This window comes from Eptesicus fuscus, chromosome 8 (genome assembly GCF_027574615.1).
Source record: "Eptesicus fuscus isolate TK198812 chromosome 8, DD_ASM_mEF_20220401, whole genome shotgun sequence".
In the NCBI taxonomy this organism is placed as follows: domain Eukaryota; kingdom Metazoa; phylum Chordata; class Mammalia; order Chiroptera; family Vespertilionidae; genus Eptesicus; species Eptesicus fuscus.
The window spans coordinates 22,287,241-22,311,760 of record NC_072480.1 but is presented as its reverse complement, the minus strand read 5'-3'; the positions used below and the strand labels follow the sequence as shown (position 1 = coordinate 22,311,760).

The following is a 24,520-nucleotide window of genomic DNA, read 5'->3' as shown; positions in this document are numbered from 1 at the left end:
ATTTGGCAATGTAGTAGGATACAAAATTAACACCAGAAACCTATGGCTTTTTTATATACCAACAATGAGCTCACAAAAAGAGAAGCTAAAAAAACAATCCCATTTACCATTGCAACAAAAAATTAAAATACCTAGGAATAAACTTAACAAAGGAGGTAAAATACCTGTACTCAGAAAACTACAGGACATTGGAAAGAAAGATAGAGGCAGACATAAATGGAAGAATATATCGTCTTCGTGGATTGGTAGACTCAACATCATTAAAATTTCAATACTACCCAAAGCAATCTAGATTCAATGCAATCCCCATTAAAATACCAACAGCATATTTCACAGACCTAGAAAAAACTCTAAAAATTCATCCTAATAAAAGAGTAATATGCAAATTAACCATCACTTCATAAATATGGTGGCGCCCACAGCCAATAAAAAGTGAATATGCAAATTGACGTGACAAAGATGGTGGCGCTGGTTGGAGCCATGGAACCAGCCAGTGCGGGCGGGAGGAGAGCGGACAGGAGGCGAAGGCTTAGCTTCCTTGGTCGCCCCAGCCGGCTCCATAGCCGCTGCCCAGACAAAGCCATAGTGGCAGGGCTGAGGCAGAGGCAGTTAGGGGCGATCAGGCCAGGAGGGGAGGGCAGTTGGGAGTGATCAGGCTGGCGGTGGGGGAAGCTGAGGGTGAGCAGGCCGGTGGGGGGGCAGTTGGTGGTGAGCAGGCCAGCAGGGGGGTGTCAGGTGGGGCCAAGCAGGCCGGCGGGGTGGTCAGTAGGGGGAGAGCAGGCTGGCAGGTGGGGAAGTTGGAGGTGATCAGGCCAGCAGGGGGGTGCAGTTAGGGGCGATCAGGCCGGCGGAGGGGGGGCAGTTGGGGGCAAGCAGGCTGGCGGGGGGACAGTTGGAGGTGATCAGGCTGGTAGGGGGGCAGTTGGGGGCAAGGAGGCCAGCAAGGAAGGGCAGTTGGCAGTGAGAAGGCCGGTGTGGGGGCAGTTGGGGACAAGCAGGCTGGCATGCAAAGTGGTTAGGGATGATCAGGCAGGTAGGCAGGTGAACGATTAGGAGCAAGCAGTACCAGATTGCAAGAGGGATGTCCCAGATTGGAGAGGGTGCAGGCCGGACTGAGGGACACCACCTCCCCACCCCCGTGCACGAATTTCGTGTACCGGGCCACTAGTATGGAAAAAAAAAAACTCCGAATAACCGCAGAGGAAAGGTGGGGGGGTGGGGGGAGCAGGGTGTGTGTGTGGGGGGGGCGGTAAGAGATCAATCAAAGGACTTGTATGCATGCATATAAGTATAACCAATGGCACAGACACTAGGGGGGTGAGGGCATGTGCTAGGGGGTGGGAGTGCCAGGGAGAGGTCAATGGGGGAAAAAGGAGACATATGTAATACTTTAAACCAGCAGTCCCCAACCTTTTGGACCTCTCCAATCACTGGTTGGCCACAGCTGCTTTAAACAATAAAGAATTAAAGGGAAAAAATTTCAAAAACATTTTTTCAAAAAGGAAAAACGTTTGTAACAATATGAGGTAATGTATGTTAACTAGACTTACAGTGGTGACATTTTGTAATATAAACAAATATCAAAACATTATACACCTGAAACTAATATATGTCAATTATGACTCTACTTCAATAAATAAATAAATATGTATACATTCATGAATGTATTCAAAGAAAAAAATCTGGAAAATACAAAATGTTAGTACAAAATGTTAGCAGACCTCTGAGTAATGGAATTACAAGTGACATTATTTTCTTCTTTATATTTTTAAATATTTCCTGATAATTTTTCAATGAGAATAAATTAGCTCTATAATCAGAAAAAAAAAACTACTAAAAATAACTTTGATGGGCATTTTAGGGGAGATTATTCTATGGTCCCTGAGAAATAATAGCAATGTCCATGTATGTAGCACATTTGAAAGGAATCTATTATGTTTGATACAGCCCCACTTGCAAACTACATGATGTCAATTAATCAGTTATAAGCATTTGTCAAACTTGTACAACATAAGAAACATAATATTGCACATTGTAGGAGAATAGAAGAAATTAAATATGCCTTAAAGGACCCTATAATCAAGTGAAGAATGAAAACATATCTAATTTTTACTACAAATTAGTAAGGAATGTAAAACTTGCTAATTTATGTTCATGGGCCAGAAGGAAGTTTAGTTACTTATTGAACCAGTTTCATGTTTGCACAAGATGAAGTTGATGCAGATCTCCAATACTTTATCATTTAAAATTTCTAATTTTATAGGCATCAGTGTCTTAGGATCTGTTGGATTCTACTGCACCAAAAGTTAAATTTATGATTTATTATTTTTCTCTCCTACAACAATGGAGAAAAGCTCTCAGACTTTGTTAAATATAATTAACATTTTATTCCAATCACCTGAAAATGTGACATTCTTTATATCTAGATTTTCTCAATGTTCAGAACTTACATTTTTAATATTTTACCAAAATATTCACAAAGAGTATTCCTTCCTTCTTAAATATATAAATAAAATTTGGAAAAAAATAATTTCAAAGTTAACTTAAAACTTTGGTATTGTGCTTGAATGTTGCTCTCATATGCACAGGGAAGGCTTTCAATGCATAATATCCCAAAGCAATATTCACAGGTTACTAATAAGAATTCCTGCTGTTATGGATTTTCAGTTTTCTATGTGTACTATCACCACCTCTAAGGTCTTCTTTGCACAGCAGAGAGTTTAATTTTTTCCAATGAAAGGAACTTAAGATTTAAAGAGAAGCCATTACCCTATAGGGTAACCAGGCACCACCTTCTTAAGAAGTGCTAAGTAAGGTTCCACTTAATGCTACAGATTGACAATTAAGGGATCTTTCCCAGACATAGAGAGCTGTGCGGTTTAATAATGTATTACTTTTTTCTGACAAACTTTTGTTTGCTAAGTAATTGTTCCCCTAATATTCAGAATGCAATTTTCCCAACATTTTCTTACTCAGCTCTTTGCACATTTAATTGCTGTATCAAACTCCTTTGTCTGATAACAGAGTAGCTCAGCCTCCCTGAGACAGAGTGTGCATCTGGCTTCTTTACTTTCACACTCAAATAATTTTATAATCATTTTTTTAAATGCAACAGATGGTAATGAATAAAGAGGAAGTGAAAATCTCCAAAGTTCTAATAGCTCAATTCAAATACTGAGTGCCTACTCTAAGCTAGGCACTATGCTAGTACAAAAGGTCACAGGCTGTTCTTCTTTAAAAAAAAAAAAAATCAATCAGAAGACATTTCCCATAAACAAAAAAGTCCAGTACTGCAGTTATCATCTGTAGTGACAGACCTAAGTATTGGAAAATATCTAATTGTCTGGAAGGAAGTATGTCAAAATTTCATCAGTAGTAAGACCAAGTGATTACTTTCTCATCTCCTTTGAATTTTTCTGAATTTTCTATGACATACATCTACTGCTTCCATAACCTGAATAAAAATCTAATTAGGATAATAATAGTAATATTTATTGAGCACTTATTTTATACCCTGTGTACAAAGTGCTTCATATATATCATCTCACTCAATGGAACAATCCTATAAAAGCTTACCATCCAAATTTTAGAGATGAGGGAGCCAAAAGATATAACTCTTTGCTAAAAGTGTCTTTTACTGTTAGAAGTTTTACTTATTTCCTCAGAAATAAGCAGAGGTTGAAAACAAGACAATAATTGTTATGTTCAATCACTTGCTATGACATGCACTGACCACCAGGGGGGCAGCGCCAAAGGAAGAAAGGCCCCGGCCAGCAGCCAGCAGCTGGGGAAGGGCCCTACCTGTGCACGAATTTCATGCACCAGGCTTCTACATATTTATAAAAAAGTCACCAGCGGTGCAACTTGTTGGATATATGACCCTGAGCAAGTAACTAATTTCACTGAGCCTTACTTCCTCCAGTACAACAGGATTAAGAGGCCCTACTTCATTTAGGATTCTTATGAGGATTAAATGAGACCACAAATGAAAAGAAAGTAGCACTGTGTCTGGCAAATAACTTGAATTCTCTATCAATCTTTTTATCATCATTACTAAAACATCTGGGTATATTTACTATCTCTGGGTTCAATTTCCATACCTGCAAATTGGTGATAAATATAACTATACTACGCAATAAATTGTGAGGATTGCATTGGTTAATACACAGCTGTCAATACAGTTATATATATACTATCTATTTATCTACATATATATATATAAAATAGAGAAATATGCTAATTAACCGGGACGCCATAAGGGGTCAACCAGACAGAAGGAGTTTGTATGGGCAGCGTCGGGGGTGGGGCGGCAGGGGCCTCCATGCGCCTGCACTGGGGGAGGACCTGATCAGCAGCGGCCACGGCTGCTGTGGGGCCCAGGGAGCCAGGCAGGGTCGGACCGGCAGCAGCCACAGCTGCTGCGGGGACCGGGGAGGGAGGCAGGGCCGGACCAGCGACTCGAAGGTGGGCAGTGCCGTGCGGGCTTCCTAGTCTACTATAATTCTCCACAGTTCACACAATAGGAGACTGGCTAAATAAGCTACAGTAAATGTATACAATGAATACTTTGCTACAGAATATTTAAGGGCATGAAAAAATACAGTCAAAACTCATTTCTTGAATGTCCTCCATCTCGAACAATTCGGTTCTCGACCAAGGTGTTCAAAATGTCTCAGCTGACCCAAACTTCCGTTTTGCACCTGACAACCCTTTCGTGCAGATACCTCAGCAAGACAAAAAATGTCTCTCGGGCAACAAAGGAGAGAATGCTTCTGTTGCTGGGGAAATCGAGGATTAGCACAATTTTATAAACAGAGAGGCCATCAAGAGTGCTAATGTTGCTAATGGTGTGAAAGTGCTCACAAAACACCAGTCACAGGCAATTGAATAAGCAGAAAAACTGCTGTTGGTGGGATAAACGAAAAGCAGTTAGCCAGTGATAGCATTTCAGAGGCAGTGACAGAAATGAAAAATTTGCTTAAGGCTAGCAGGGGGTGGTTCAATAAATTTAAGAAAACAAGTGTTGATTTATAGATTAAACAGTACATTAGACATGTACTGTATGTATATAAGAAAGGTTAAAACAGAATCATTTAGGGGTCTGGAAGGGATTATTTCTAATGGGAAAAAATGATTTGGCTTTCAAACAAATCGCTTCTCAAACAGTCTTCTGGAAGGAATTAGGTCCGAGAACCGAGGTTCCACTGTACCTGTATTTTTATTTTAGTAAAAATAATATTAATGCATGGCTAAGTTTAAAAAGACAGCTACAGATGGTATGCATAGTAAAATCCTTTTCATTAAAAACATATAAATATACATTAATAGAAAAAGTGGCAAGAATACACTCCAAGATCTTTAATTTGTAAACACCAGCAACTAACGTTATTAAAAAAAACAAACAACAACAACAACAAAAACCTCACTATATCACCACCACTGTATCAAAAAGACAAAACAACAATCGCCAAACCCCCAGCTGTGTATTTAAAAAAGGAGTAGCCGCCCTAGCCGCTCTGGCTCAGTGGATAGAGCGTAGTAGGCCTGCTGACCAAAGAGTCCAGGGTTGGATTCCGGTCAAGGGCATGTACCTCGGTTGCAGGTTCCTCCCTAGCCCAGGCCTTGGGGCTCTTGCAGGAGGCAACCAATCAATGTGTTTCACACACTGATGTTTCTCTTGGTCTTTCCCTTCCCCACTTACCCTAAAAATCAATGGAAAAATATCTTGGGTGAGGATTAACAAAACAACAACAAAAAAGCAGTAGCAGTCCTAGACACAGCCACTCCATCCCATCATCATTAGGATTCTATGAATATTAAGAAATTCACTCTGAAACTTCTCAAATTTTAGTGGGTTAAGAAGGGAGAAGGGAGCTATTTGTCTCTAATTAAAGACACACATTTTCATTTCCCACGTTTCCAGTTAAAAGCCATTATATTTTATGTTGACATAATACAGAGAAATTACTTTGACTAAAATAGGAATACAGGAACATTTCCACAAGGGAAAATTCATTCCAAAAGATACTGAGAATTTTAATTTTTTACTTAGAGGGAATGAGTATTAATCTTTAAAATTATTTCACAGCATAGCTGTCATTGAAGTTATAATCCTGTGATTGTGACCAGAGAATACTGTCCTGAAATTAACAAGACGGAACAAAAGAACATTACAATTTCTTAATAAAGAAAATTCAATTAATAGGCAGATACGTGAAAGCTGGTATTCAGTAAAAGGTAGAAATAATTATCAGAGATACTGGAAAATATTGAATTCTGACTTGGAAAAACATTAAATATTACATTGTAAAATACTTAGTTAATAAGTGCTATTTCATTAATTTAAGAGTTCTAGTTCTTGCCCTAGCCGCTTTGGCTCAGTGGATAGAGCGTCGGCTTGTGGACTGAAGGGTCCTGGGTTTGATTCCAGTCAAGGGCACATGCCCAGGTTGCGTGCTCCATCCCCAGTAGGGGGCATGAAGGAGGCAGCCAATCAATGATTCTCTCTCATCATTGATGTTTCTATCTCTCTCCCTTTCCCTTCCTCTCTGAAATCAATAAAAATATTTTAGCCCTGGCTGGTTTGGCTCAGTGGATAGAGCGTTGGCCTGCGGACTGAGGGGTCCCAGGTTCGAATCCGGCCAAGGGCATATGCCTGGGTTGCAGGCTCAATCCCCAGTGGGGGATGTGCTGGAGGCAGCCAATCAATGATTCTCTCTCATCATTGATGTTTCACTCTCTCTCTCTCTCCCTTTCCCTTCCTCTCTGAAATCAATAAAGAAATATATTTTAAAAAAAAATTAATAAAAATATTTTAAAAATAAAGTGTTCTAGTTCTTATTTTCATTGCAAATTATATTAATTTTTCACTTGAATTAATAACATTTAACCAATGGTTATACATGAATATGCAACATTCATTCAATCTGAAAGGTGGGAAAGAAAAGACAAAATTTTCAAAAGCAAAAAAAAAACAACAAAAAACCCTTTTAAACCCAGAGTTTACAGAATCTCTATTTTTAAGCAAATTCTTCTGAGTAAAATGCATCCTTTTCACAATTCACATATAAGATTCAAGACATTTGAACACATATAAAAAGCAATTAGTTCACTACTTTTCCCTCTTAGTGTCATTAAGTAACTCCCAGTAACCCAGAGAAAGATTTTATTTTCAATATTTTAACACTGTCTCCCTCTGCTGTATGAAAAAGGAATCAAACTTTCATTTCCCTTAAGATATAATTAAGTATGACAGGCCCTTGAATAATGTCTCCTTTGACATAATTTTCTTTTTTTTTAAGGCAATTTGTTAATACATATTGAAATCTTTTTATTTATTTATTTTTATTAATCCTCATCCAAGGATATTTTTTCATTGATTTTTAGAGAGAGTGAAAGGGAGGGGGTGAGACACACAGAGAGAAATATTGATATGAGACACATTGATTGGTTGCCTCCCTCACACTCCTGACCAGGCCAGGGATGGAGCCTGCAACCAAGATACGTGCCCTTGACCGGAAATGAAACCGAAATTGAAACGGAGACCCTTCAGTCCACAGGCCGATGCTCTATCCCCTGAGCCAAACCGGCCAGGGTCAACATAATTTTCTTTTCTTTTTTTTTTTTTAATATATTTTTATTGATTTCAGAGAGGAAGGGAGAGGGATAGATAGAAACATCAATGATGAGAGAGAATCATTGATTGGCTGCCTCCTGCACGACCCCTACTGGAGATTGAGCCCGCAACCCAGGCATATGCCCTTGACTGTTATCGAACCCGGGACCCTTCAGTCCACAGGCCAAAGCTCTATCCACAGAGCCAAATTGGCTAGGGCAGTGGTCAGCAAACTGTGGCTCACGAGCCACATGCGGCTCTTTGGCCCCTTGAGTGTGGCTCTTCCACAAAATACCACGGCCTGGGCGAGTCTATTTTGAAGAAGTGGCATTAGAAGAAGTTTAAGTTTTAAAAAATTGGCTCTCAAAAGAAATTTCAATCGCTGTACTGTTGATATTTGGCTCTGTTGACTAATGAGTTTGCCGACCACTGGGCTAGGGCAACATAATTTTCTTATAACTTGTTTATAACAGTGTATCAATCACTAAAACAGTTTCATCAGGCTTAAAGTCACAGAACCTTTTAATGACAACTGAGTACTTACTATTCAATTCTTTCAATCTGGTTCCCATGAAACAGAATTTAAAAACTTGGTAGTCTAACATGTAGAGTAATACATGTTATCCTTCAGAATACATGCAACCTAGTCAAAGAAGCACTAGCTTTATAGAAGTAAAAACATTCCTCCTGGCCAAGACTGAACAATTTAGAAACTATGTGAACTTGGGAAAAACATTTAAAGCCCATGAACCTCAGGGTTTTTTTCATCTGTAAAACTAAGAATGAAAATACTCTGCCAACTTCATAGGGTAACATCAGACTCCAACTTAAATTCATTCACTAAGCAATTAATTATCGAGCACCCACTCTGTACAATGCACAGGGCTTAGGTTGCCAAATTTAGCAAATGGAACATACTTGTACTAAAAAAAAAAAAAGGCAAACTAGGAACAGAGTAAAGGGAGTTGGGGAAAGGTTAGAATCAATAAGTATTGACAAGGTTCAAGACAGAAAACATTGAGAGATGACAGTGCTTAATTACATCCTCAACTCTAGGCACAAAGACTTGCCAAACACACTGTTCTTGTCTTTTTAATTTATTTTCAATTATAGTTGACATAAATATTATATTAGTACAACATAGTGACCAGAAATTTCTATAACTTACAAAGTGATCACCCTGATAAGTCTAGTACCCATCTGACATCATAGTTATTACAATGCTATTGACTAGGTTCCCTATGCTGTGCTTTACATCTCAGTAACTATTTCTGTAACTGGCAGTTTGTATTTCATCCCTTTCACCACTTCCACTCACATCCCCTCAAGTCCTCTCCCATCTATCGACCTTCAACCAATCTGTTCTTTGTATTTACCTACAGAATATATGTAGTATATGAAGTAGCTTGGCAATACAAAATTTTAAGCCATTTAATTAACACCTACTCATACAGATCTATTTACAATTATTTAAATAACTTCAAAAGGACATGCATTGACAATCTCTTGATAAAAATATGTACAAAAACGCCAAACTCCTAATTATATGACCAGTATCCCTCCCAAATCTAGCTAGTTTTGTGCTTAATTACTTCACCCTATATTCTTTTATTAAACAAATTCTACACCAAGCATGTCAAACTCACGGCCCGTGGGCCACATGCAGCCCACATGGAATATTTATGGCCCAGCCATATAATGGTATGTAAGAAACGTTTTAAAAATTGCATAACTTAATTTTTACAATATCCTGTTATATATAATTATTAATAACGAACTAAAACGTTGGCTAATGACTGATTACTATAATCATGTTGCATTAATTTCCCTTACGTGCCTTATGCTCAGGCACACGGTTTCTCCACTAATACTAGCAGCAAATATTTTAGCAGCCGATTGCCACATCATTAGTCTTGGACTGACTTGTTTGGTGTGAGCAACAGAAAATATTTTGCTTTCAGAGAACAAGAAAAATAGCTTTGTTTGCATTACGCTTATTAATTTATGCAGTTATTCAGTGTCTGATAAGTTAATGTTCAAGAAAAAATGTTAATTTTTATTAAAATATTCTATCATTTTATGTTAATGATTACTTTATTTCAGCCCTTTGTATTCAGCATGTCTCTATCGAAATAAACCTACATTTCTATGAAAATGTAAGCTTTTGTTGTTTTTTGCAGCCCACATAAACTTAAACCTTGCTTATTTGGTCTGTGTTAGCCTTTGAGTTTGACAAGTTTGTTCTACACCATGTGGATGGATGGGGCCAGTAAGACTAAGATTTCATCCCTTTTCTGACTTTCTATGGTCCAAGCAACGCTGTTTCCTCTCTCCCCAATAATCATACAGCTTTGTACTTTGTAATCTTCAAATAAACAAGTAGGCAAATCATTTTTAACTAAATGCAAAAAAAAAAAAAAGCTTTACTTTGTACTTCCTGTTCCAACCCTCTGCAGGTATACTATTCTTTCTGCAGGCCCAGTTACCATTCTTGTTGTCATAGGCTGACCCTAATTCTACTCTATGATAGAAAGGTCACATGTTCTTAGAACTTAACACTCAATAATTAACAACACAATATATTGTAGGATGTGTATAAAGAAGGTGTAGTAATGAAAAAACTCTATTATATCATTTATTCTCATTAATTTATACACCTTCATACAATTTTATAGATAAAAGAAACGTAGAGCTCATTTAGTCCACATCCCTCATTTTTATAGATGAAAATTTAGTCCTCTAGTCATTTTGTGGCTATGTTAAATTACAGGACAAGCAAAGAACCAGTCAGATTTTTTAAATTTTCAGTTCATTATTTTTCCGACTAAATTATACAACATCTACATCTTTTGATTGATATTTAAAGTATCTGTTGAATTTTAATTCCATTGCATATTTTACTTATTTTTAAAAATATAAAAATATCTGAGTTATACACACAAACTGCTATTTAAACTGTTCATTAATCCCTCATATCAAAGTAATATAAAATTTAGTTGAACTAAGAAATAAACAAAAGAGCAGATTCATCTTTATAGTAGTTTATATTTTTAACTGTATAAGGTAGGGTGAGAAAAGTATTTGTATATCAAAACAAGTTCAAGAGAAGAGTCATTGTCAGTATCAAATTGAAACAGAGGCTGACTATTATATATTTTTTGAAAACCTTTTTATTGAGAAGTATTACACATATCTTAATAAGTATACAGATACCACTGAAATTAAGTATAATTTTATGCTCTATTAGAGGCCCAGTGCACGAAATTCGTGAACGGGTAGGGTCCCTAGGCCTGGCCAGCGATCAGGGCCGACTGGGGTCTTCTGGCTGCTGGCTGGGGCCTCCCTTCGCTCCGCACTGCCCCCTGTTGGTCAGCGCACATCATAGCGAGTGACCAAACTCCCAGTCGAACTCCTGAGGGGACACTTTGCATATTAGGCTTTTATATATAGAGATAGACTGTCCTAGAATTTAGGGAGAGGAAAATTGTTACTCAAACATTATGGTTACTGCCCCAGCCAGTGTGGTTCAGTGGATAGAGCATCAACCCACACATGGAAGGGTCTCTGGTTCGATTCCTGGTCAAGGGCAAAACATACCTGGATTGCAGGTTCGATCCCCAGCCCCAGTTGGGCATGTGCAAGAGGCACCAATCTATGATGTTTCTCTCCCTCTCCCTCCCTCCTTCCCTTTCACTCTCTAAAAATCAATGGAAAAAATATCCTCAGTTGAAGATTAACAAACAAACACAAATTATCATTATTTACCTGTCCCTTTTAGAGATATGCAGCTGAAAGGATTTACAAGCTTATAATCACATGAGTAATTAGTTGACCAATGTTTCTGTATTTTAAAAATATTACCACTGACAACCCTTTTCAATTTTCTTACCTTTGTTGAAAGTACTTTAAACATGCTCTGTTCGGGTATTATAGAATGAAGAAGTCTCAGATTCAAATTGTAATCCTCTTCAGCAGGAAGTTTCACCAAAGCAGACAACTAATGAACACAAAATTAGCAGCACATTTTATAAATTTATATAATGAAGGGTAAAATACTTAAACTAAATACAATCACAGAACTTCAATACGTTGCAGAATATTTTAAACACAGATTTATGAACCTCAAAATAATCCATTTTTAAAAGCTGGTATCCTTCACATGGATTCTCACATACACAATTAAGTTAAATAGCGGAAAACTGCTTCAAAACACATACTTAATATTTAAATCTCAAGGAAAGAGAAGATAGTGAGCATAATGACACAGTATAAAAGAAAATATTCATATGCAAAACATCTACTTCTACCACTAACTCTATCATAAAGTTTTCTACTAAATGCTGAGAAACCAAGATATTAAAAGTTATATTCATTTAATATAGTTAGTAAATTCTAAGATGTATAAATTACACAATAAGTAGACCTTTCTTCATGAAGTATATACCACACTAATACAAACAAATCACATCTTACTAACATCTTTTATATTTATCAAGTTCTGCTTTGAATTAAATATCTGGAAGAACGTACATCTAACTATAACCTACCATATACATCCTCTTATCTCAAAACTTAAAATTATGCAAATTGAAAGCAATGCTTTAGATTTCCATCAGCATTTTCCACATAACCTCAGAAAGAAATGACATATCTGATAAACTGCTATAGATTACTCTGCAACATACTATATTTGCAAATAAAAGTATTTACTCTCAACATAAAAAATAGTTCAAAGACTAATGACCTCTTTTTCTGAAAATTCCACATTTACGTCATTCTTCTGAACATTCTTGATCATAAGTGTAATGATTACTTGAGATTCTGTTTGATACCAGTCATACCTATTAAAAAAGAAAAAAGAAACTTAAAACAGAAATTCTAATTTTCTTATTGTTGCTTATGTTTTGTCAAGATAAAAACTACAATCTGATAAACAATAGCTCCACCTTAAGGAACAAACTAGCACAGCAACTGAAGATAGACAAATGATTTCACGAAACTAATTTCCTATGATCTGTAGTGTTACAACAGTACAGACGGTAATGTATAGGATGCCCCAAACCTTTCCACTGGATTTAAATACTTACATGATTTTCGGGATTTTCACTTATATGTTTAATTGTGTTGTGCTTAAGCTAATGTTAAAGAAATTTATTCCAAACAGCTAACAGTTATTATACACCATCAATAGTTTCACTCTCTCATTCCAATCTAATACAAAAAGAAACACTTCTAATCCAAATTTTACAGATGAACAGATACAAGCTCAGAAAGGTGAAGCAATCAGTCAGTGGCAGTTGTAACACTGGACCCAGGTCAGCTTCAATGATCTCTTATCTGAAGCTGGAAACAAAGAGCCCTGAGCACAAGGAAGCAAAAGCAAATGAGCTAAAATTAAAATAATTTAAAGTTTAACTCATCCCGCCAAGCGTAACATTAAATACATTATCTTTTTTCAATCTCAAGGTATGCGGGAAAACTAGTGTGCCTAGAGATGCGGCGTATCTTTCCCACTGAAAGCTCTAAAAATAAAAGAATCCTCACATTCAAATTAAACTAGATTATAAACTCCTTGAGGTCAAAGCTATTTATCTATTGTGCCACTATTATTTTGCCAGGACCAAGCACAGTGCCTGGTACACAGTGTACTTATTAAATCAATGTTGGACTATTTTATGCTCCAAAAATCATAATTTGATGTTTATGTATCCTACCCCTGCTGCTGCCACCAAAGTTCCTTGTATACTTGGTACTTGGAGCCTCATCCTCTTTCTCCCCACAAAGAACATGAACTAGCCCTGGTCGATGGTTCAGTTGGCTGAAGCATCATCCCAAGCAAAGGTTGTAGGTTCGATCCGCAGTCCTGGCACATACCTAGGTTGTGGGTTCTCAATCCCAGTCAGGATGCGTATGGGAAGCAACCGATCAATGTTTCTCTCTTACACTGATGTTTCTCTCTCTCTCTTTCTCTATCAAATCAATAAACATATCCTTGGGTAAGGTTTAAAAATTTTTTTAATTAAAAAAAAGAATATGAATAAATTATTTTAACATTTCCAAGCCATTTCAGGTAATGAACTTTAAACGTCTCTGTTTCCCTCTGAAATTCAGTGAGGATGCAAAGCTCCAAATCAATTCCTTGTGTTTGTGTTACAGTCCTAAGAATACAAGTTGTACACATGGCTAATAAATAATTTAAAATAAATTCAAATACTTGTTAGATGCTTATTCATTATTGTAATCAACAACAGTTATTTTCAACTCATAAAAAATTTACTCCAAATATAAAAGGCAGGTCAAGTTACAATTCTATCAAGCCTACTATCAACTTATTTACCTGTGTATTAATAACTTAGTTGGAAGAGGCTCTCCTTCATATATGGAAAGGTGACATAACACAAAACAAATTTAAAGCAGACAAATTATCTGAATTTAACCTTAATTTAAGTACTAATGCTAATCAGTAAACACCCTTAGAATTAGTTTTTCCAGGCTATATGATTTTTATATGATTTTAAGAAACACTTAAAATCACAGGGTAAGGACTTGCTTATTATTAAACAACAGGGTTTCTTTTTCTCCTTAGGCATATTTATCATGCATTGTTTTATGAAAAAGAAACACTTACTTGATTTTTGACTGAGAAGTCCTCTGGGATACAGACTGAGGCAAGTTGAAAGAGAAAAGATTTTTCCAAGTTAGCTTAGCAACCATATATCAAATGTACATATTATTAATTTACCTAGTGCTATAGTTTGATATGGAATAAACTACATGAGGACTTTCTTCAAAGACAAAGCCTGGTACCAAAATTATTAAATAACATTAGGCTTCACACAAAAATTAGAATAATTCAGCATTTTTTAATTTTATGAGTTTCAATTTTATGAAAATATTTTTCTTTTAAAATAAAATTTTAAAAAGCATACAAAAACAACTTTCTAAAGGTATGATTGAAAAAGGTTACATATAAAATGTCAAGTTCCAAGACTGAGTAACTCTCTAAACTGAAAATAGTAACATTAAAAAAAATTTTTTGAGCCCTAGCTGGTTTGGCTCAGTGGATAGAATGCCGGCTTTTAGACTGAAGGGTCCCCAGTTCAATTTCAGTCAGGGGCACATACCAGGTTGTGGGCTAGATCCCCAGTAGAGGGCGGGCGTGCAAGAGGCAGCCAATCAATGATTCTCTCTCATCATTGACGTTTCTATCTCTCTCTCCTCCCTTTCTCTCTGAATTCAATAAAAATATATTTTTAAAATTTTATTTTAGGCATAACGATGGCAACACTGCTCTGGAACATATGAAGCAACACTTACATGGTGCCCTCCAGATAATATCTTACTCCATTTATGGCGTCTCTACAACAAACATCCTACCTTGCCCATCAAGAAACAAAGTGAATCTTGACCAATCCATCCTTCCCTAAACTACGTATGTGCCAGTTAAGACTATATAAAATCGAAAGAATTTGTCCTGTGTTATAGGTGGCCTCTAAGTTGTCCCTAAATAAAAAGATTCATCTTAGTACCAATATAAAACTAGATTGAACTATAGCAGTAATAACATGCACTGTGACTAAGCTGTTTATGTTACTAGACAGTCTGTTATTCATATTCCACTGTGTTGTTTTCAGATACAATCCCAATTCCAAATATTGTAAGACCTGGACAAAAATACTAATAGGTGAAGAAAGCCAACTTTTAAATAGCTCCTTCAATCCATTCCCTACCTACTCATCACCCCTAGGAATATGAACAAGCCTAGAGACGTAAGAATAGCCAGATATCATCACTTTTGGTGATGTTCAAAAACCTAGTCACTACATATGCACATAACTGGCCTGATGCCCACAACAGCCTGCCTGAGTAGATTAGCTCCATGAGGCCCAGTATACACATGAAGAAAGCTCAGAGGGTAAGTAACTTTCTCAATGTCACAGTGTGATTCTAGAAGACAGAAATGTAAATCTTCCTTTACGGATGAAAAAGAAATACTCTAAAACAGTGGTTCTCAACCTTTCTAATGCCGCGACCCTTGAATACAGTTCCTCATGTCGTGGTGACCCCCAACCATAAAATTATTTTCGTTGCTAATTCATAACAGTAGCAAAATTACAGTTATGAAGTAGCAACGAAAATAATTTTATGGTTGGGGGTCACCACGACATAAGGAACTGTATTCAAGGGTCTCGGCATTAGAAAGGTTGAGAACCACTGCTCTAAAAGGTTAAGTAATTGCCTATGAAGAGTTAGGACTACACACATATGTCCTAACTCCTTGTCATTTTATTTCTTGAGTAAATATGTAGACGATCACTCCTAAAAACCATTAGCCATAATTTAACTATGGTTTTATATATAAACCTAAGTTGGTTAAAACAAAAATTGAACCACTCCACCATAATTTTTAATAACAGAAAAAACATGAATATTTTCATGTCCAAAATAACATAAAACTGAGTTAGACAGAGATAAACATTTCTAAATTTTAATCTTTGTGTTTTAGCATACCATAAGCCCTGCAAGTAGAGAAATTACCTAACCTAAATTATTGCTTTTCAGCAGAGAAAACAAATAATCATCCTGACCATACTAAAATATACCAAATCAACTAGAACCACACTAAATGCCTTAAAAGAGCCCAATAATTTTCACGACTATAAACTCCTATATTGCCCTGGCTGGTGTGGCTCAGTTGGCTGAGTGTCGTCCCATGTACCTAGAGGTCAGGGGTTTAATTCCCACACAGGGCAATGTTCGGGTTGCAGGCTCAGTCCCTGGTAGGGGGCATGCAGAAAGCAGCTGATCCATGTTTCCCTCTCTCTTCCCCTCCCTCCCTCCCTCCCTACCCCCCCTTCCCTCCTTCTCGCAAATATCTCTAAAATCAATAAAAACAATAAAAAAAAAACTTCTATACTTTTTTCACCAATGTTATTTCAGTTACTAAATGAACAAGTATTTAAATTGTATTGTTTAATATTTAACTGAGAGAATGATCATTCTGATCTTTATCCTGTCTCAAATATGCACGGCAATAATGTAATTAAGTAAAAACATGAAAGATAAAAACTTTGGACTTACCGCCGTTGATTGTAACTCTATTAAAAAAACATAAAAAAGAAACATTTTCAGATAACTGCATTTATAGGTAAAGTTATGTGCATGATTTCTATGGCACACACATACTGATTAAGCAAACCAATTCTCCATACATTTTAAATTTTAAAAAATGGTTTAATTTTGCATCCTGGTTTAATTTTAATTCCTTAGTAATTGCGTACCAGTGATACCACTGCAACACAAATTCATCCACATCTTTCAACATAACAAACTCAGAATACCTTTGGAAGAATTCCAGTCAAGATGGCAGTGTAGGTAAACGCAGTCAGTACTCACCTACTCCCACAACCACATCAAAATTACAACTACAGAACAACCATCATTCAGAGCCGCCTGAAATCTGGCTGAATGGAAATCCTACATCTGGGGAATTAAAGAAGCAGCTACATCAAGACTGGCAGGAGGAGTGGACATGGCAAAGGGGTTAATCCCACAACTACATGTAGCAGATAAAAATTGGGAGGGCTATCTCAGCTGCAGAGGTCCCCCCTGAGGAGCAAAGGTTCCCAGCCCCACACCAGGACCCCCAGCCCAGAGTTCCAGTGCCAGGAAGAGAAGTTCTCATAACTTCTGGCTGAAAAAAACTGGAAGGAATGGACACTTGAGGGAGATGAGGGCTGCTGGAGTCCCAGGCAGTTCCTCTTAAAGGGCCTGTGCACAATTACTGGGACTCACTCCCTCTAAGCTCCAGGGCAGCAGCTTGTAAGGCCTCACAGCACCAGAGACTTTCGGGAAGGAACTGAATTGCCTGGCTTTCGGGAAATAACTGAATTGCGGGGTGAAGGGGGTGGAGGGGGGGAGGGGAGCGTCTATCTCCCAGACTGAACTGTTGGCAGAAGCCATTATTCCTTTGATGAGCCCTTCCCTCACAGATCTGGCAAGCAGGGACCACATCTGAGACTCCATCAACCTGGTTCTCACTGTTTGCCCCCACTGATAATTCTCTGAGGCCCTACCCACCCAACTTTCTGGCCTACCCAAGCCGTTTTCATTGACTTTTCCATACGAATGACCTGTCTTTGCTCATTTTTCAGATTTTCCTAAAATCTCTCAAACAAGCAGCATCTTACCTCAGTGAGCCCCATACCTCTTGCTAAGTGGTGCCAAGCCCAGAACTAGCAGTAGCCAGCTTGACCTCACCTGGGCATCCAAACAAAGCACAAGTAGCAATATCTGGGTATCACTTTGTAGCTCATACCAGGTGACCCCAGACAGAACACAGGTGGTAATTAACCTTAGCCTGCACCTCCTGGAGGCCCCAGAGCCAGCACATCCACTGAATAGCTTCAGACCACGTTGCAGCACTACCACCCAACCACCTCCAGAAGTGAAACACCCAAGGGAGGGACTGTGCAGGCATCAGAGACCCACTGAATTAAGTCCTGTGGGGTGGGCCCCTACACAGCTGATCCTCCACCATGAGCGAGGTCGCAGCCAGCCCTAGCAGCTGATCGGCCTGGGGGTAAGTCCCTCCCATTGACATGTCAACAGCAATCAGACTCAACTACAAGAGGAAGGTGTATAGTGCCCACATGGTGGGTGCACCTCGACTGCCCAACTTGGGTGATCAGGGAGGCTGTGCCACTGGACTCTACTGAAAACCTACTATGTTAGCTCACTCTACAAAACTAGAGACACGCAGCAGCTCTATCTAATACATGGAAACAAACACAGGGAGGTTGCCAAAATGAGACAAAGAAACATATCCTAAACGAAAGAAAAGATCAGAACGCCAGAAAAAGAACTAAACAAAATGGAGACAAACAATATACTAAATGCAGAATCCAAACACTCCTTATAAGGATGCTCAATGAATGTAGGGGAAGAGGAGATGAATTTAGTGAGAGCTTCAACAAACAGATAGAAAACATAAAAGTGGAGATATAGAAAATATAAAAAAAAAAAACTGTAAGAAATAAAAAATACATTAACTGAAATGAAAAATACATTACAGGACATCAACAGTGGAGTAGATTAAGCTGAGGAACATATCAGATTTGGAAGATAAGAAAGCAAAAAACAATCAGAACAGCAAAAGGAAAAAAGTATTTTAAAAAATGAAGATACTGTAAGGAGTCTCTGGGACAGCTTCAAGCATACCAATGTTCACATCATAGAGGTGCCAAATTGAGAAGAGACACTAAGAAATTGAAAACCTATTTGAAAAAATAATGACAGAAAACGTCGCTAACTTGGTGAAGGAAATAGACATACAAGTCCAGGAAGCACAGAGAGTCCCAAACAAGATGAACCCAAAGAAGCCCACACTAAGACACAAAATTAAAATGCAAAATGTTAAAGACAAACAGAAAATCTTAAAAGCAGCAAGAGAAAAGCAGTTAACTACAAGGGAGCTCCCATAAGACTGTTAGCTAATTTCTCAACAGAAACATTGCAGGCCAGGAGGGATTGGAAAGAAACATTCAAAGTGATGAAAAAGAGGGACCTAGAACCAAGATTACTCTACCCAGCAAAGCTATCATTTAGAATCTATGGACAGATAAAGAGCTTCCCAGACAAGAAAAAGCTAAAGGAGTTCAACACCACCAAACCAGTATTACAAGAAATGTTAAAGGGTCTTCTTTAAGAAGAAAAAGAAAAAAAGATCAAAATATGAACAATAAAATGGCAATTAATCAACAATCATCTACCAACCATTCAATCTAAAAAACAAAATAAATAAGCAGAACAGAAACAGATTCATAAATATAGAGAACATTTTGATGGTTGCCAGATTAGAGGGTTAGGCGGCATTGGGCAGATGGGTGAAAACGGTGAATAGATTACGAAGTACAAATTAGTTGTTCAGAATAGTCATAGGGATACAAAGTATAGACTAGAGAATGTAATCAGTAATACTCTAATAACTATGCATGGTGTCAGATGAATGCAAGATTTATTGGGATAATCATCTAGTAAGTTATGTAATGTCTGATCACTGAGGTGTACAACTGAAACTAATATAACAATGTATGTCTACTATAATTGAAAAAATTTTTAATGATTAAAAAAATAGCTTTAGCAAAAACCAGCTTCTCAGACGCTCCTTGGGAGAGTAGGAGTCAAATGACCTGGGCATTGTCAGGGACATACTGAAGGGAATGAGGAGAAAACCTGCTCACAGAAACAGGGCCCAAATTGTGTGGGTGCATGACACCCCCCCAGGAGGATGCAACCCATCACCAAAGAGAGAAGGGTCTAGCACTTTACAGGTTATATCTATTTTTTAAGTTGAATACTGGGGTACGTTAGGCAGTCACTGAAACCTGAACCTTGAAAACATTATGCTAAGTGTAAGGAGCCAGTCACAAAAGACCACATACTATATGATTCCATTTATATGAAACTAGAGGCCTGGTGCACAAAATTCCTGCACGGGTAGGGTCCCTAGGCCTGGGCGGCGATCAGGGCCAATCAGGGCCTTCTGGCTGCTGGCCAGGGCCTTCCTTCATTCCGCACCGCCCTCTGGTGGTCAGCGCATGTCATAGCGAGCAGTCAAACTCCCGGTCGAACTCCCAAGGGGACACTTTGCATATTAGCCTTTTATGTACATAGATTTATATATATAGATGTCCAGAATTGGCAAAGCCATAGAGACAGAAAGTAGATTAGTGCTCTCTTAAGGCTGGGAAGCAATAGGGTTAGGAGACAGTGGAGAAGAAAGAGTGCTAAAGGTTTATGGGGTTTCTTTAGAGCAGTGGTTCTCAACCTTTCTAATGCCGTGACCCTTGAATACAGTTCATGTTGTGGTGACCCCCAAACCATAAAATTATTTTCGTTGCTACTTCATAACCGTAATTTTGCTACTGTTATGAATCGTAATGTAAATATCTGTGTTTTCCGATGGTCTTAGGCTCTACAGCAGTGGGTCTCAACCTGTGGGTTGCGACCCACAGGTTGAGAACCGCTAGCAGGGTCACCTAAGACCATAGGAAAAACACAGATATTTACATTACGATTCATAACACTAGCAAAATTACGGTTATGAAGTAGCAACGAAAATAATTTTATGGTTTGGGAGTCACCACAACATGAGGAACTGTATTAAAGGGTCGCGGCATTAGAAAGGTTGAGAACCACTGCTTTAGAGGGTGATGAAATGTTCTAAAATTGATTATGGTGATGGTTGCACAATTTTTTCTGATGGTTGCAAAATTCCGTAAAAACCATTTAATTTTACATTTTAAATGGGTAAGTTTTATAGAATATGAATTCTATTTCAATAAAGCTGTTATAAATTTTTTTTTTTAAAGAATACCTTTGGAAGTTCTTATCTAAGGGAACGTGCATTATTTACAAGTTATAAAGTAAAAAACAAATTTGATTAAATAAAAAATGCTAACCATTTACTTCTTTTTAAATTGAAAGACCATGAGAAACCTATATACTTACCATTCTGAGCTTCTTGACACCTTTTAATCCAGACAATAAAATCAGTATCCGCACCTGGAAAGAGCAAACTGACTGTAAAATCACTCATCTGCAAATATAACATATAATTCAAGAAATACTTATTGACTACCTACTATGTTCCAAACAGTGCTCTAGGCCCTGTGGATTCAGCAGTGAATTAAACAGACAAAAATACCTATCCTAACAGAGCTTGCAGCAATCCCCAATGTTATAGCTATAAATATATCAACAGACTTAATATTGAGCTGTTCATCCTGAAGAATTCTAATTTTTATAAATTTAATTTTAACCAGTCAACCTTACCATTTCCCAGATATAACCTACATTTTCCCTCACCCCTCCCCTCTTAAAGGAGCTTCTTCCTCTCTCACAAAGCAAAATGAGACCCAAAGGTGATTCCCAATGTGTTAGGATGGGGTGGAGGCTTAATAACCAGCAGCTGGAAAGTGGTCTAGAAGCCTCTCTCAACCCCAGTTTGCTCTCCAATGAAGCTACCTACCTATTCAGTCTACTATTTTCTCGGTGGCTCTACTCCTTACCATGCCTATCCTACCAACACCAAGAAGCATCTTTATACTCTGTGAAGTTTTTTCATTCCAAGTCCCAAGGCAGCCAAGAACTATCTATAGTTAGTGAACTGTATATTTACAGACAGCAATGCGATTGTGTATATAAATTATTCACTTCTGAAGGTTCAGAACAATGACAATCTCTAAAATCACAGAATCTAATAAAATATGTTAGGAAAAATTATTAAAAGTACTCTTTTTAAAAAAAATATTTAACTATTTTATTTATTTATTTTTAAATATATTTTTAATGATTTTTTACAGAGAGGAAGGGAGAGGAATAGTTATAAACATCAATAAGAGAGAAACATCGATCAGCTGCCTCCTGCACACCTCCTATTGGGGATGTGCCCACAACCAAGGTACATGCCCTTAATCGGAATCAAACCTGACACCCTTCAGTCCGCAGGCCGACACTCTATCCACTGAGCCAAACTAGTTAGGGCTTAAAAGTACTCTTAAATAAAAATTTACTAATTCAAACTAATTGCAGGCAAGATAATTCTGAAAAATAAGAATTAAAAATTTCTGACAATTGCCGAGACCGGTTTGGCTCAGTGGATAGAGCGTCGGTCTGCGGACTGGAAGGTCCCGGGTTCGATTCCGGTCAAGGGCATGTACATTGGTTGCGGGCGCATCCCCCGGTGGGGGGTGTGCAGGAGGCGGCTGGTCGATGTCTCTCTCTCATCGATGTTTCTAGCTCTCTATCCCTCTCCCTTCCTCTCTGTGAAAAATCAATAAAATATATTTAAAAAAAAAAAAATTTCTGACAATAAAGTTTTCTAATAATTTCTAATTTCTATAATTTAATTTCTAAGTGGAATGTAACTATACAGGTCTTAATACACACCCACACATTCATTCTAGTGGGGAATAATTACATCAAAATACTAGGTTTAAATAACCTTTTATTCAAAGTAATCAATAAATAAGCCAAACTTCCTACCATATAAAGGGGAGGGGGGTTAAAATTGTCAGTCACAGCCCTAGCTGGTTTGGCTCAGTGGATAGAGCATCAGCCTGCAGACTGAGGGGTCCCAAGTTCGATTCCGGTCAAGGGCACATGCCTGGGTTGTGGGCTCCAACCCCCATAGGGGACATGCAAAAGGCAGCCAATCAATGACTCTCTCTCAAAATTGATATTTCTATCTCTCTCTCCCTCTCCCTTCCTCTCTGAAATCAATAAAGATATATATTTTTAAAAATATTGTGAGTCATAAATGTTTTATACTCTCCGATAATAACAGAAGCCTAATACTTTAATTTTTCCTAGAATTTAATTAAAAGACTAATTTGTTTTTAAATGAAATATCCTCAACAGCAATTTTACCAAAGAGCAGACAACTTCTTCTGAGGCTACCTCTGAAATAATTCTAATATAATCAAAGCATAATTTATTCAAAGAAGGAAATTTAGGCAGAGAACTTTCAGTTGCTCTAAAAAGATAAGAAACAGGGCTTAGAAATCTAGAAGATGAAATGACTCATGTCTCTTTAGGGCAGTGGTTCTCCACCTTTTTAATGCCGCGACACTTTAATACAGTTCCTCATGTTGTGGTGACCCCCAGCCATAAAATTATTTTCGTTGCTACTTCATAACTGTAATTTTGCTACTGTTAATGAATCGTAATGTAAATATCTGTGTTTTTTGTGACCCACAGGTTGAGAACCGCTAGCAGGTTCGCCTAAGACCATAGGAAAAACACAGATATTTACATTACGATTCATAACACTAGCAAAATTACAGTTATGAAGTAGCAACGAAAATAATTTTATGGCTGGGGGTCACCACAACATGAGGAACTGTATTAAAGGGTCGCGGCATTAAAAAGGTTGAGAACCACTGCTTTAGGGTTTTCAAACACACATCAAGGCACTAGATAACTGGACTCTAGAATTTGCGGAGTGATTTGCCAATTGAATAGCCAGCCATATTGTTCATGTACCACACTTGGGATAACCAAATTTGAGAATAACTCCTATTGCCTAGATCTCTTCCTTCCTAATTTGTAGGTTCCATTTGCAAAATCTGGCCTAATGCCATTTCTCGAGTAGGTATACAACAGAAAAACAAATATTCAAAGCAGTACAGAGTAAATTTTTAAAAATATAATCATACAATACTTTAGAGCAGGGTTTCTCAAGCTCAGCACTACTAATATTTTGGACAAGATACTTCTTTGTTGTGGGGGACTGTCCGGTGCATCCCTACTCACCAGATGTGAATAGCACATTCCCCCTCCACTTGTCATGATAAACAAAAATCTCTCCAGACATTGCCAAATGTTCCCCAGGGAGCAAAATCAAAATCAGGAAGTTAGGAGCCATTACTTTAGAGAATTGTGATAACACTCTATTGTAAGATGAAGATAAAATGACAGTACATTATTAAGGTTACTAGAGGCCCGGTGCATGAAATTCGTGCACGGAGGGGGGTTATCCCTCAGCCCAGCCTGTACCCTCTCCAATCTGGGACCCCTCAAGGGGCAGTCGGACATCCCTCTCACAATCCAGGACTGCTGGCTCCCAACTGCTTGCCTGCCTGCCTTCCTGATTGCCCCTAACCGCTTCTGCCTGCCAGCCTGATCACCCCCTAACCACTCTGCTGCCAACCTGTTTGCCCCCAACTTCCCTCCTCTGCTGGACTGGTCACTCCTAACTGCCCTCTCCTGCAGGGTTGATCACCTCCAACTGCCCTCCCTTGCAGTCCTGGTCCCTCTCAACTGCCCTCCCTTGCAGGCCTGGTCCCTCTCAACTGCCCTCCCTTGCAGGCCAGGTGCCTCCCAACTGCCCTCTCCTGCTGG

General features: G+C 38.1%; 1 protein-coding gene across 1 annotated transcript in view; it reads right to left on the bottom strand.

Annotated features, from left to right (window-relative positions):
- Positions 1 to 24,520, bottom strand: part of SUGT1 (SGT1 homolog, MIS12 kinetochore complex assembly cochaperone) — a 57,707-nt gene that overhangs the window by 21,772 nt on the left and 11,415 nt on the right. Inside the window, exons 6-10 of the mRNA XM_028151538.2 lie at positions 21,128 to 21,181; positions 16,697 to 16,713; positions 14,244 to 14,278; positions 12,360 to 12,456; positions 11,505 to 11,612 (exon numbers count right to left, since the gene is read on the bottom strand). Of these exons, the coding sequence (XP_028007339.2) occupies positions 11,505 to 11,612; positions 12,360 to 12,456; positions 14,244 to 14,278; positions 16,697 to 16,713; positions 21,128 to 21,181 (311 nt within the window). The remainder of the gene's footprint in view (positions 1 to 11,504; positions 11,613 to 12,359; positions 12,457 to 14,243; positions 14,279 to 16,696; positions 16,714 to 21,127; positions 21,182 to 24,520) is intronic.